Here is a 12,590-nt window from a genome sequence, read left to right as displayed (position 1 = left end):
TCATCTCATTAACCACCGATGTGGGACTTTTGTCATTATTTAACTAAAATTAAAACATAAAATTCCACTAATCCAAAAAAAAGCTTATCCATTAGAGGATGGGATTTGAGGTAGTGCCTAATCTTACGGGGAGTGACAGAGCTTACCTTTAAAGGTATCTGCCGTCTCTTTGCCTTTATTGCCATAATGCTTTTCATCACATGTTTGCGGTGATTCTACAATTTGAGATATGTGATCAGGTCCATTCTGTGCAAACAACATTAAAAATATTCAGCTTTAAGATGATTGGAGATGTATATATCCCAGACAATCATAAGAAGAAAAATAAACGAACAATCTATTTTGCTGGCAATATCAACTAATACTACATGAACTAGCAAAACCAGAACGTAGACTTTGAATAAGGGTTCTTTCATAATCAATCTAACTACAAGGATGAAGAAGCATTATGAATGTGTAGCCTAATTGAATTACAAGCAAATCAATATAAATAAAGGTTGTATCTTAGCACATTGAAAATATCTAACCACTTTTTTTGTAACACTTAACTTTAGTTTTCCACGTGATATGTTTGAGGCCACAAAAGATGAATGATATTCTGGTATAACTTTAATTTAGCATAGTTCTCTTCGTACCCTTTGTCGTCGGCAAAGCTTCTTGTTTTCATTGTCGGACCACATTTTCATTTTTTGTGTTAAAGGTAACGTTTTTGCGTAGAATTTCTTCATGGTTTCAAGAAAGGCTTGGGTCGTTTGGTTGGAACAAGTTATATCTTGAAGTTAGCTATCCTGGGATAAGTTATCCCACCATGTATATGAGATAGTTTATTCCATCACTAAGATATAAATGGTGGGATAAGTTATCCCAAACATGACAACCAAACAAGATACAAAAAATTTATCCCATCCTTATTTTCTTATCGTGTCACCATTTATTTTTATCCTTCATACCAAACAAAACCCTTTATCCACTTATATATATAAAAAAGGAGAATCCCAAAAAAGGAAAGAGTAATTATTCTTACAGTGATTGAATTGGGAATGTTATTGCCCTCAATAGTCGAAACAGTTCCTAAAACCCTATTGGAATCTGGCCACGGGTTACTTCCAACCTCAGTGCAGTTTCGCTTGAATCCAGAGACACTAGCTGCAGCACCAAGAAGATTAAAATGAAAACAGAAAATTCCACTAGTACAAGAAAAAGCTTCATGTTACTGGGGGCGACAGAGCTTACCTTCCAAGTAAACTGCAGAGTCCTGGCATTCCTTGCCATAAGGCATTTCATGATTTGTTTTCAGTGATTCTATGCCGTACTCTGTAAACGGTTGGTTATCCTGTATTTCTAAGATACTTAGAATAAAACTTTGAAGAATTTGATAAGAAATAATAAAATTTAAAGAGTATTTTCAAAATAAAATAATATACAGAACGAGGAGACATGAACTAGTAAAAACGACTAAAGTTTTCTTTGGTAATCTAATTGAATTTTATGAAATAACAAAAATGTGGAACTTAATTGAATTTTACAAGCAAATCAAGATAAATAAAAGTTGTATGTTAGCACATTGATGGATCAATTAAGTTGTTATTGTGTCTCGAAGATATGTAACCACTTTGCATTCTTGTGATGTTAATTAAACTCGATTAATCATTTGGCAGATAAAAGTAAAATTACTTCAGAATCTCCACTTACCGTAGACAGCACCCATGAAATATCAAAATTTCTGTTGTCAAATTCACAACTAGCATTGGTTTCCAGTGAGCCGGGCAACAAATGTTGTCCCTTTGAGGTACCTTCAACCAGTTGATGATCATAATTAACTTGTGGGTCTGACAACAAATATTTGTCCTGTAAGAAGCCCTGCGATTTTGCAAAATGTTACAAATTCTTCTGTACAAGCAAACCTCAAAGACTCTCAATTATCTCTACTTACCTGTGTATTCGACCAGTCCATAATCATGTTTCCAGCATCTTGTTCATCGTCTCTACTTACCGCCGGATACAAACCCTTCATCAAGTCGTCGAAGTCGACTGGCATTTTACTTCTTTTTTTAGCATCTAGGATGCTATCCACAAATTATGGATGGATCTCATCCACATAAATACCACTTTTGTTTTCACTTTATCTATAAAACATCAATCCAAAAGGTTCAAAAATGTCTCAACATTCCCCCTTTTTTTTATTTTTTTTTATATATATAATCAATTATGCTTCCTCGTTAATTTCGTAATTTAACTTGTCTTAACTCACATCAATGTCTTGCACTTATATTTGTATAACTAAACCATATATTTTATGTAAATGTTCAACTTTATACAAATTTAATGGTCTACCCAAGTTAAATAACACAATTCCCGTATTATGTTTTTTTTTTCATATATTGTATATTATTATGACTTATAGTACTCTTATGTAACTTCCAAATATGTAAATTTTATTTATTTATAAAAATTTAAATATTCAATGTTTGAATAGTGATAAATTAATCAATTTAACTCTACAAATTCAAACTGTGTCAAATAAATTCAATTTAATTTAAAATTAGTGGAGTAACTTTTTATACATATATTATTTGTCTGCATCTATATTTCAAATGACTTTATTCGTTTTGACACTTTTCATTTTCTCGACTCAAACCCTCTAACCTTCAAAGTAGTCGTGACCCTTTCTATTCAAAATGCATATACCTTCTGTTTTATGTTTTTTTTTTTAAATAAGAGACTTATGTTATACAAATTCGATTCAACTTAACTTTTAAAGAAAACCCAATTTTTTTTATATAAGAGTCGCCATTTAATTTCTTAAGAAAACTTATAATTTTCAAAAGAATTAAATAGAAAAATCATTTGAAAATACCAAAAAGGTTCGGGGTTCAATTAACCCTTTAAGAAGGTGTTAGACTCTTGAAGTGTCCGTTAAGGTGCGATTTTGAGTTTGTCTACTCTTCAAGAAAGAATGAAAGTATGCGGCGTTTGAGTCTCCCAACCTTAGCCATTGGACTCTGGATTTTTGTCGAAAAATGCTCTCTACCACCATGCTCCATCTTTCTAATTGTTGTCTTGCCTTTGCTTCATCTTTGACCAGCTCGACATGCCTTGTGTAGTCTCTCATTTGTAGTTGTATGGTCTTTAGATTGGTTCGAGCGTGTTCCCTAAGGCGAATCCAGAATTTCAAGAAGACGGGTGCACTATTACTTTAAGGACAATATCTAAAATTGTAGGGAAAATGATCTAATATAGACCTCAACTTTGTGATTTAAAGTTGATATGCAACTTGTTATGAAAGTGACTCATATATATATGTCATACAAATGGCTCACCTATACTCTTTTCCTCTAACGAATGCAAAAAATAATATTTAAAAAATAAATTAATATAGGAGTATATTTGATCCTTGTCATATTATTTTTTTTTAGATTTTTTTTATTCAACGGCTAATTTGGATTTATTATTTTAATGGTCAAATTTATTTTCTTTCACTAATTTTATTGTAAAATTTATTATAGATACCCAAAAAATTTAGATATAAAAACTAAATTTCAATATAGCAACAAAAATAATAATATTTAAACTCCAATATAGCCCAAAAAAAATTATTCTAAAATTTTTTCACTTTTTCCATTCACAGTTCTTTCTTTTGATTTCTCTTAGTTTTACACTAAAGTGAACAAAAAAAACAAAGAAATAAGAATAAGAAACTCAAAAAATGTTAATTAAATAAGTCAAAAAATAATTCATGTGTGAAAAAGATCAAATACCCTACATGGATCTTTTATAATTAAAATAAAAATAATAAATTTAAAATTATTTTTTTATTTCCGTTAGATCTAAAGAGAAGACAATTAATTGAAATATATTTTCCTTCTATTTTATGCCTTTGGCTAATTAAAGTTGTAATGAGATTTCTTTTATTAATTAATATAATAAAATAGACCTGTTTTTTTTTTTAAAAAGGCAAATAGAGGGCTGGCTGGATTCGAACCAGCGACTTCCAACTTGATAATTAGCCCTCCGACCAGTGAACCATCTGGTCATTTTGTGCATGGGTTCCTTTAACTAATATTTAATATAAGTTTAAGAATTATACAAATGATATATCGAGTTTAGCCGGATGACCACGGGTTCCGGTGACCCAAATTTTTCACTTAAATTCGCCCCTGCAGTTGTTCCACTTTGTGTTCTATCCCATGATATTCCTTTTGGGCTAACACTTCCATGCCAACCTTCACCTGTTTAATTTTATTCCATACCACTTTGTGTTATCATTTATTGTAGTATTTGTTTTATATTTTATTTATTAATTTTTTCTTTTCCTTCCTCTATCATACTTAACAACAATTTTTTGTAGTAAGAAAACACACTTCCTTAGGATCTTAATCACAAGAAAAATATATTGTTATTAATATTAATTCTTTTACTATTTTTTTTTTAAAAGAAAAATAGAAGAACAGAACATAAATGGTCTGTTTGAACCTGGATAGTAATTAGCATATTACGGACAAAGTTACAATAATTATTTTTTGTCAAACGAAGGTACGAACAAAATGCATATATACCTTCCGTTTTAAGTTTTTTTTTAATAAATAAGCAAGTTGTTGAAATTGAAGAGAAATGCTCACAGGTTAAACTGCGCAAATAGAATAAGCATATTGAATTTGTTACAAACATATTTAAGTTTCATTAGCAAATTCTTTCTACATAAAGAAAGATCGTAGCTTAGCCCATTGATTAGATAAGTTGTTCAACTTGGTAGTAGTTATTCTCATCAAACATTCCTCTTTCATCCGGTGAACTGCTTTCTCCTCTTCCAAAGAACTCAAGTCCTTGATTTGCTTGGATTTCTCAGTCTTCTGTTCAGCTACTTCTGCCTTCTCTTTCTGCACTGCGTCCAATTGTGTCATCAATTCCTTTTCCTTGTTCTCCAGTTCTTCGTATCTCACCTTGAGATTCTCTTCATCTTTCACTGAAGTCTTCACCAAATCTCTAATTTTCTTCGTTTCAGCAGAGGACTTCTGACTGTACATTTGGAATCGAGAATATTCTCTCCAGCTATGCACGAGAGCAGGAAAATTGAACAAGAGTCCAATTATTTGTTCGGCTTGTTCTTTTGAAAACAAAGAGAGGTTGTCTGCTAGGATGGATAATACTTTTTCCATGGAACTTTCCTTTTCAGGTTCGCTAAGATCCTTCAGAGATGACACCATCAATTTGTGGAAAAGCAGCTTTATGTTCTCAATGCTGGAAAATGAGTTCAATGGCTGAGTTGATATTGATTCAAGAGAAGGTTGAACTCCCATATGAGTAGAATCCATCACGTCATTACCCTGTCGACAAGTAGAGCTCAACATATATAATATCTACTATAATCAAAGAGATGCTTAGAAACTTGTCTAGAATTTCGTCATGGTTTAAAGAAAACTATTAGCAGTATAATATATCCAGTTCAATGATAATAATTGTTGAAATGATGGCACAAAAAGGAAATTGCGCTTACAGTGATTGAATTTGGAATGTTATTGCCCTCAATAGTCCCAATTATTGGGTTGAGGCAAGACGAGTATCTACTAGCACGATTTACTGCCAGCCTTTTGGGATTACTGTTCTGTATTTCTGTAGGCTGTTCTTCAAAATGAGCCTCTTTCTCCTGACTTTTTCTCTTGTGGCTGGACACAGAAGAGGTCTCAATGTCCTCACATGGTATACTATTTCTTGCCTTAAACTGACTTAACTCCTTAGCTGAGGCTCTCCCTCGAGGCATATTATTTCCGTTTCCCTCTGTGGTTTCACTATTTCCTAGCATATTATGGTTGTGCCGTTGATCACTCTCTCTGTGATAAGACTGACTGGAAGAACGTGAGGGCTCTTGATGAGTTTCGACCACGGTACAAGATGATGAAAAGGGTTGTTGCAGGGCACGCTCTCCAGTTGAAGCATGTTCTCCATTGTCAACTCGGACATATGCTTTGGAACTTTCGGTGGAGATTCCCTTTTGGGATATGAACACTGGTTATGACTGGAAAATAGTGAAGTATCTTGATGAGTTTCGACCACGGTACAAGATGATGAAAGGGTTGTTGCAGGGCACGCTCTCCAGTTGAAGCATGTTCTCCATTGTCAACTCGGACATATGCTTTGAACTTTCGTGGAGATTCCTTTTTGGGTTATGAACACTGGTTATGACTAGACTGACTGGAAAATAGTGAAGTATCTTGATGAGTTTCGACCACGGTACAAGATGATGAAAAGGGTTGCAGGGCACGCTCTCCAGTTGAAGCATGTTCTCCATTGTCAACTCGGACATATGCTTTGAACTTTCGTGGAGATTCCCTTTTGGGATATGAACACTGGTTATGACTGGAAAATAGTGAAGTATCTTGATGAGTTTCGACCAGGGTACAAGATGATGAAAAGGGTTGCAGGGCACGCTCTCCAGTTGAAGCATGTTCTCCATTGTCAACTCGGACATATACTTTGAACTTTCGTGGAGATTCCTTTTTGGGATATGAACACTGGTTATGACTGGAAAATAGTGAAGTATCTTGATGAGTTTCGACCAAGGTACAAGATGATGAAGAGAGCCAACGAAGACTATGACAATGCATGACCAGTATATTTAAAGAACGAATAAGCATTCCCCTTGACCGACCCAGCATCCATCTGGAAACTAAACCTTCAAATTGCACATATATAGATATTCTTGATCAATATAATTACTCTCAAAGAAGGAAAACCAAATTACAGTAATACAAACTAATATTTCATGGTTTCTATTTTATCGCAGTCGTTTCAGTAAGAAGGATACTTGTATATATATTTGAAAACTTTTAAACACATCCCTCATCTTACCTCAAAAGGATATGCTCTCACAGACACAACATGCCATGGAGGTAATTTCTAAGATGATCACTCAATTATTAATATTTCACTAACAAAATCACTCAAAACAATTTTAGGTGATTATTCCATGTACTCCCTCCGTCCCATTTTATATGAGGTATTTTGACTCGACACGGAGTTTAAGAAAGAAAGGAAGACTTTTAAATCTTGTGGTTCAAAATGAATGATAGAAATTTGTGTGGCCCTAAATCATTTCATTAAGGGTAAAATAGATATTTTATAGTTAGATTGTTACTTTATATAGAAATATGTCATTTTTTTTGGACTGACTAAAAAGAAAAGTGAGTCATATAAATTGGGTCAGAGAGTAATAATTTTGTTTACATGAACATTTTTATTTTATTTTATTTTTTAAAAAAAATAACTTTTAAGAAATAAAATGCTATCCAACACATTTTATTGACCATACCCGCAAATTACAGATATTAGGAGTGCAAATCGCCAATAAAAACTATGATTATGTAAGATTTGTTAACCATCCAGTGGATTTTTCACTAAGAGATTAAATATCTACTATAAATAATGTAATTTTCTGTCATGTAGATAAACCCCAGCTAGGGCAGGCGGCGTAGAGAATCACAGAAAAGCAAATTGTTGAAATTGAAGAGAAATGCTCACAGGTTAAACTGCGTAAACTGAATATAACTTGCCCGGATCGTAGATAATCCATGATTGATGAATTCAATAAAGAGAAACCGTTCGGACCAGCAAATCTGCTAATTATAGAAGATGGAAGTTTCACCAGATGCCTATTAGTTGAACAATAGAAATTAGGGCTAAATTCAGATAAAATAAGATTCCAACACCGATTGCCAGGCGAAGAGCACAGAAAAATAAGCTCACGACGACGCTCCATCAGCAGAATTGTTCCTCAATTAGCTATTTCAATTTATCGAATTACATATTCATTTTTGTCCAAATGGCCGCGTATATATAAGTTAAGTATTATATGGGTGTATAGTACTCCCTCTGTCACAATAGTCAGTCCCAAAAAGAATGACACATTTCTATTCTAAGTAACAATTTGCCTATAAAATGTCTTTTTTACCCTTAATGAAATAATTTACAATCACACAAATTTCTATCATTCATTTTGGACCACAAATTTTAAAAATCTTTCCATTTTTCTTAAAGTTTGTGCCAAATCAAAGTACATCATATAAAATGACACATTTCTATTTTAAGTAACAATTTGCCTATAAAATGTCTTTTTTACCCTTAATGAAATAATTTACAATCACACAAATTTCTATCATTCATTTTGGACCACAAATTTTAAAAATCTTTCCATTTTTCTTAAAGTTTGTGCCAAATCAAAGTACATCATATAAAATGGGACGGATGGAGCAATAAATAGGAGTACTCCATACTCCATAATGACATCAATTTCAATAATGACGTTTGTTTGACACCTTTTGAACGTTTTCATTTTTTATTTATAATTATATATATTTAAATTTTTAAATGCTCCATCTGTTATTTTTACTTGCACTTATTTCTAAAAAACTTTTATTTTTAATTTTACTTCTCACTTTTGATATATTAAAAAAAGATGATTTTTTTTTTCCTTCATGTTTTATGCTCACTATTAAATACTTATTCTCCAAATTATTTTTCAATACTTCATACTAAACATTATTTAATAGAGATAATTTGGTATAATATATATATATATATATATATATCAATAATTATTTTTTTAATGGATGTACTAAGTCAAACAGTGACAAATAAAAATAAATGTATCAAATATAATTATCACTGTCTTCTATCTCTAGACATTTTAACTTGATTTTAATTAACAATTAAATACTCTAATTTATTTTCTTTATAGCTCGTATACATTCAATACTACTAATATGAAACATAAATTTTAAATATGTCTAGAAGATCATTTTGCAAGTTAGAATATTACGGTGAAGTGCCAACTTTGTCATTGTAACACCAAATTCAATACAACTACTATCATAAATGCATCTTATCACACTCGTTATCTCTTATATCCAAAATTTGTTCACTTTTATTTGTTACTTGTTTTTAAAATAAATTTATATTTTTATTTGTTATTTTTTACATATCAAGAATAGACAATAATTTTTTTTCATGTTTTACTCTCAAACTTAAATACTTATTTCCTGAATCATCTTCCAAGACATCATTTAATATGAGATAATTTGATAAAATACTTATATCGTCAATTATTTTTTTAATGGGTGTATCAAGTCCAACTGTAATAAGTAAAAATGAACGGATGGAGTATTAAATTAATGAAAGTATATTAGCTTTAAATGACAAAGTTCAACAATATATCAGGTCTTTTCACATGAGGGGTATATCATCTTTGTATTTATTTATAATGTTTGACTCTTTTCATTTTCCTTACCTTTTGTTTGGATGGTTGTTACGGATCCGATTTTACATATTATTTCATAATGTATGTATAATATTATTTTATTAAATATAAAGTTTGAATAGAGTATATTTTTTTTATAATTTCACACAATAACAATTCAAATGATAAGCATATTAAAAAAATGTGTGAGATAAAACTACTACCCACAAACCACTTCTTTTTACACTTCGATCTTTTCACTTTTATCTATAACATATCAATCGAAAAGGTTCAAAAATGTCTCAACGTCCCATTTTGTTTTTTGTTTTTTTTTTATAATCAATTATCTCCCTGTTAAGATGTAATTTAATTTGTCTTATTTATTTATAACTAACACATCAATCGAAAAGGTTCAAAAATGTATCAACGTCCCTTTTTTTTTTTTTTTTTTATAATCAATTACACTCCCTTGTTAAATTTGTAATTTAACTTGTCTTAACTCACATTTATGTCCTCACTTAAATTTATATAAAATTAAATAACTAGACATGTGTGTCTTATATGACATTACACATGTAGGATGCATACATCTACTTGTTTAACTATATACAAATTTAAGTGTCTACATATGCACACCCAAAATTGGAGAACATACATGTTGAGGCCAAGCTAAATGTCACATTTATGTATTATGTCTTTTTCGTATATTATAAAATATTTTGAACTGTAAATGTGTAAATTTATTTATAAAACTTAAATATTCCATGTTTGAATTAATGGTAAATTAATTAGATTTAACTCTCGAAATTCAAATTGTATCAAATAAGTTGAATATTAATTTAAAATTAGTGGAGTAACATTTTATACATATATATGTCTATCTGCATCTATATTTCAAATGACTTTATTTGTTTTGACACTTTTCATTTTCCTTAGGCTTGAATTCACTGTGATGTGAAACTTCGAATAATGGGAAAGCAAGATTTTATTGCCTCTAACCCCTCTTCCTTTCAAAGTAGTCATGACCCTTTCAATTCAACTTAATACTCCACTGTTCTAATTTATATGACACTTTTTATTTTATTGAAAGTCAAACAATTTAAGTTTGACCGATAATTTGTGCATCGAAGCTTCAATTTTTTAAAAATAAAATTTATATATTTATAAACTACGTAAAAAATAGTATAAGTCACAATAATTGATAATTCAAAATGCTTAAAAGATCTATGAACAATTTACGGTCAAAGATAGACTTATTTGAATTTCGAAATTTGAAAAGTGTCACATAAAATGGGACGAAGGAAGTAGTAAATAAAGGTGTTGAAACACATGTCATAATCAACCTAATCCAAACCCCACTAATGCTTCTTCAAAACTCTCCAAAGTTCAATCAATCCACATTCTTCCATACAATTAGCAAAATGAAAATTCAACAGGTTAGCAAAAGAGAAAATCAAAAGGTCCAAACAATACCACAATCCTCCTAGCCTACGGTATGCGCCAAACTGTTTATCCTTTAGACGGTAAAGTAAAATAAGGTGTGAGATAAAGCTACTATAAAGAGGTAGGATAAATAATAAAATAAAATTATTACATAACAAATAGATCTATTACTTGAACGTTTTCATGATAATATATTAATTGATATTACTTTAAAAACACACACACTTCATTTATGATTTTAAAATCAGTCATAGATCTGCACCTACTTCGGACCTACCTACATTGACTTCTCATTTTAGGGTTTAAATATTTTTGTTTTAATAATTATTAAGAGAAAAGACTGGCAGCTGAACTTATTGAATTTTCAAAAAAGGCACTTTAATCGATGCGGACGTTCTATTACTTTTTTAAATAATTTTGAATTTATATTAGGCAAAAGTGTTTGGTGTACCGCTATAATTGTATGTGTTTGTATGGTAATTTCTTCTACTTAATCATTTACCAACTAAATCCTTAAACTAAATCAAAATATGATTTTTAAACCTCTTTTACCATGTGTGTAACTAACTCTCCCTTGAATAGATGACATGGACAAATCCATGTCGTTTAAATTAATAATATATTACCATTGTCTTCTCTAATTGTTATTAAAAAAAATTATTAACTAATTTATTAAATGAAAGATAAAATAATAAAAATTTAATTTATTTCTTAAAGTAAAATTTGGACTACTCTGCGGCACACGTTTTCCTTTCCTCTTCTCCGATCTTCGCAGAACCAGCAATCGTAAGTGGCCACACCACCACCTCCGGCCGATAAACCTTTTTGCCGTCGTGACCAGTTCCTCGTGCCATCTCCAACCTCATTCTCCTTTTCACTATTTTTCTTTCTCCACACCACCGATGTGATAGAAAAAAAGAACATAAATTAGATGGAGTAGAGCAGAGGCAGTATGTGATAAAAAATTTCCTGACTACTTTATTACGCTGCCTGCAGCAATCCTTTTATAAAACAAATACATTGCAGAAAAACTGAAGCTAAAAATTAGGAACCACTACTCCAAGATTTTCTCCTAAAAACTTGACAACAGCCCACATTTAAACTTCTTCTTAAAGACTAGGACAAACATAACGATAGATATTTTATTCCTAACATAACTTATTAAAAACTAACACGATGACCCCCTGCGAAAAAGTTTTTCCACTCAAAATTTTTCCTCGTTGAATGTTTTATATCGATTGAACCCAATCGTTACATATGATAATAAAAGTGAACGGATGAAATATAAGCTTATGAATAAATTGAATAGACAATCCACTTAGTTCAATAGATTATAACAAAAATAAATAAATAAAAGTAGTAAAATGAAAATTTTTACAGTAAATGACAAAAATCTAGTTGGCATACAAATGGGTCTGACAGGTTTCATTGACATAGCAAAATTAAAGTAACATCAAAGCAATTGAAAAAAGAAGAGCTTTGTAAACTTATGGAGTAATCACCATCTAGAAGATGCAAAAGGATCAGGAAGAAGAAGATACAGAGAGAATTATAGAAGAAAGAGAATTCATTCTCATTAAGCTGAAAGCATCTTGAAAATATCTTTACAATGCTATGTCTATATAAAGGAAAGTTACTGTGCTAACTAACTCTAACAACTTTCTAACCTTCTAACTGATTCTAGAATAATTATCTTGTGAACTGCTCTAATCCTAGCTGTCATAAAATCTAACCAACACCCCTCCTCAAGCTGATGGTTGAAACAGGTTCTTCAATCCCAGCTTGGAAACTAAGTATTCATGTGGCAGTCTTCCCAAGCCCTTAGTGAGCAGATCAGCTAGTTGTTCTTTTGTCGATATATGTAGTGTTTGAACTAGCCCTTGAACAATTTTTTCTCTTACAAAATGACAGTCAATAT

General features: G+C 31.0%; 3 protein-coding genes across 5 annotated transcripts in view; all 3 read right to left on the bottom strand.

Moving 5' to 3' along the window:
* Positions 1-2,153, bottom strand: part of LOC102604008 (uncharacterized) — a 3,521-nt gene extending 1,368 nt beyond the window's left edge. For 2 of the 3 annotated variants that reach the window (XM_006360261.2, XM_006360263.2), the window contains exons 1-5: positions 1,934-2,153; positions 1,693-1,860; positions 1,234-1,333; positions 1,025-1,146; positions 147-246 (exon numbers count right to left, since the gene is read on the bottom strand). In XM_006360261.2, the coding sequence (XP_006360323.1) occupies positions 147-246; positions 1,025-1,146; positions 1,234-1,333; positions 1,693-1,860; positions 1,934-2,038 (595 nt within the window). In that variant the 5' untranslated portion in view covers positions 2,039-2,153. The remainder of the gene's footprint in view (positions 1-146; positions 247-1,024; positions 1,147-1,233; positions 1,334-1,692; positions 1,861-1,933) is intronic. The other variant, XM_006360262.2, reaches the window with a different exon arrangement.
* A 2,448-nt stretch (positions 2,154-4,601) lies between these two features.
* Positions 4,602-6,112, bottom strand: LOC102603673 (uncharacterized). The gene is made up of 3 exons (XM_006360260.2): positions 6,086-6,112; positions 5,495-5,986; positions 4,602-5,324 (listed from the first exon to the last, which is right to left on the bottom strand). The coding sequence occupies exons 1-3, from the start codon at positions 6,110-6,112 to the stop codon at positions 4,695-4,697; spliced, it is 1,149 nt and encodes a 382-aa protein (XP_006360322.2). The 3' UTR covers positions 4,602-4,694.
* LOC102603335 (uncharacterized) lies at positions 5,981-7,793 on the bottom strand. The gene is made up of 2 exons (XM_006360259.2): positions 7,516-7,793; positions 5,981-6,670 (listed from the first exon to the last, which is right to left on the bottom strand). The coding sequence occupies exons 1-2, from the start codon at positions 7,751-7,753 to the stop codon at positions 6,162-6,164; spliced, it is 747 nt and encodes a 248-aa protein (XP_006360321.1). The 5' UTR covers positions 7,754-7,793; the 3' UTR covers positions 5,981-6,161.
* Between the last annotated feature and the right edge of the window lie 4,797 nt (positions 7,794-12,590).

The sequence above is a fragment of the Solanum tuberosum genome, unplaced genomic scaffold (assembly GCF_000226075.1).
Source record: "Solanum tuberosum cultivar DM 1-3 516 R44 unplaced genomic scaffold, SolTub_3.0 scf00319, whole genome shotgun sequence".
NCBI classification, from domain to species: Eukaryota; Viridiplantae; Streptophyta; class Magnoliopsida; order Solanales; family Solanaceae; genus Solanum; species Solanum tuberosum.
The sequence above is the reverse complement of the archived record's forward strand: the minus strand, read 5'-3'. Positions and strand labels throughout refer to the sequence as shown.

Coding starts and splice junctions, on each gene's coding strand:
- LOC102603673 (XM_006360260.2), bottom strand. CDS start 6,112: ATGGAGAACATGCTTCAACTGGAGAGC. Junction 5,987..6,085: donor ACATGCTTCAACTGGAGAGC/GTGCCCTGCAAC, acceptor ATATCCCAAAAG/GGAATCTCCACCGAAAGTTC. Junction 5,325..5,494: donor ACATTCCAAATTCAATCACT/GTAAGCGCAATT, acceptor ACTTGTCGACAG/GGTAATGACGTGATGGATTC.
- LOC102603335 (XM_006360259.2), bottom strand. CDS start 7,753: ATGGAGCGTCGTCGTGAGCTTATTTTTCTGTGCTCTTCGCCTGGCAAT. Junction 6,671..7,515: donor CAGTTTACGCAGTTTAACCT/GTGAGCATTTCT, acceptor TGCAATTTGAAG/GTTTAGTTTCCAGATGGATG.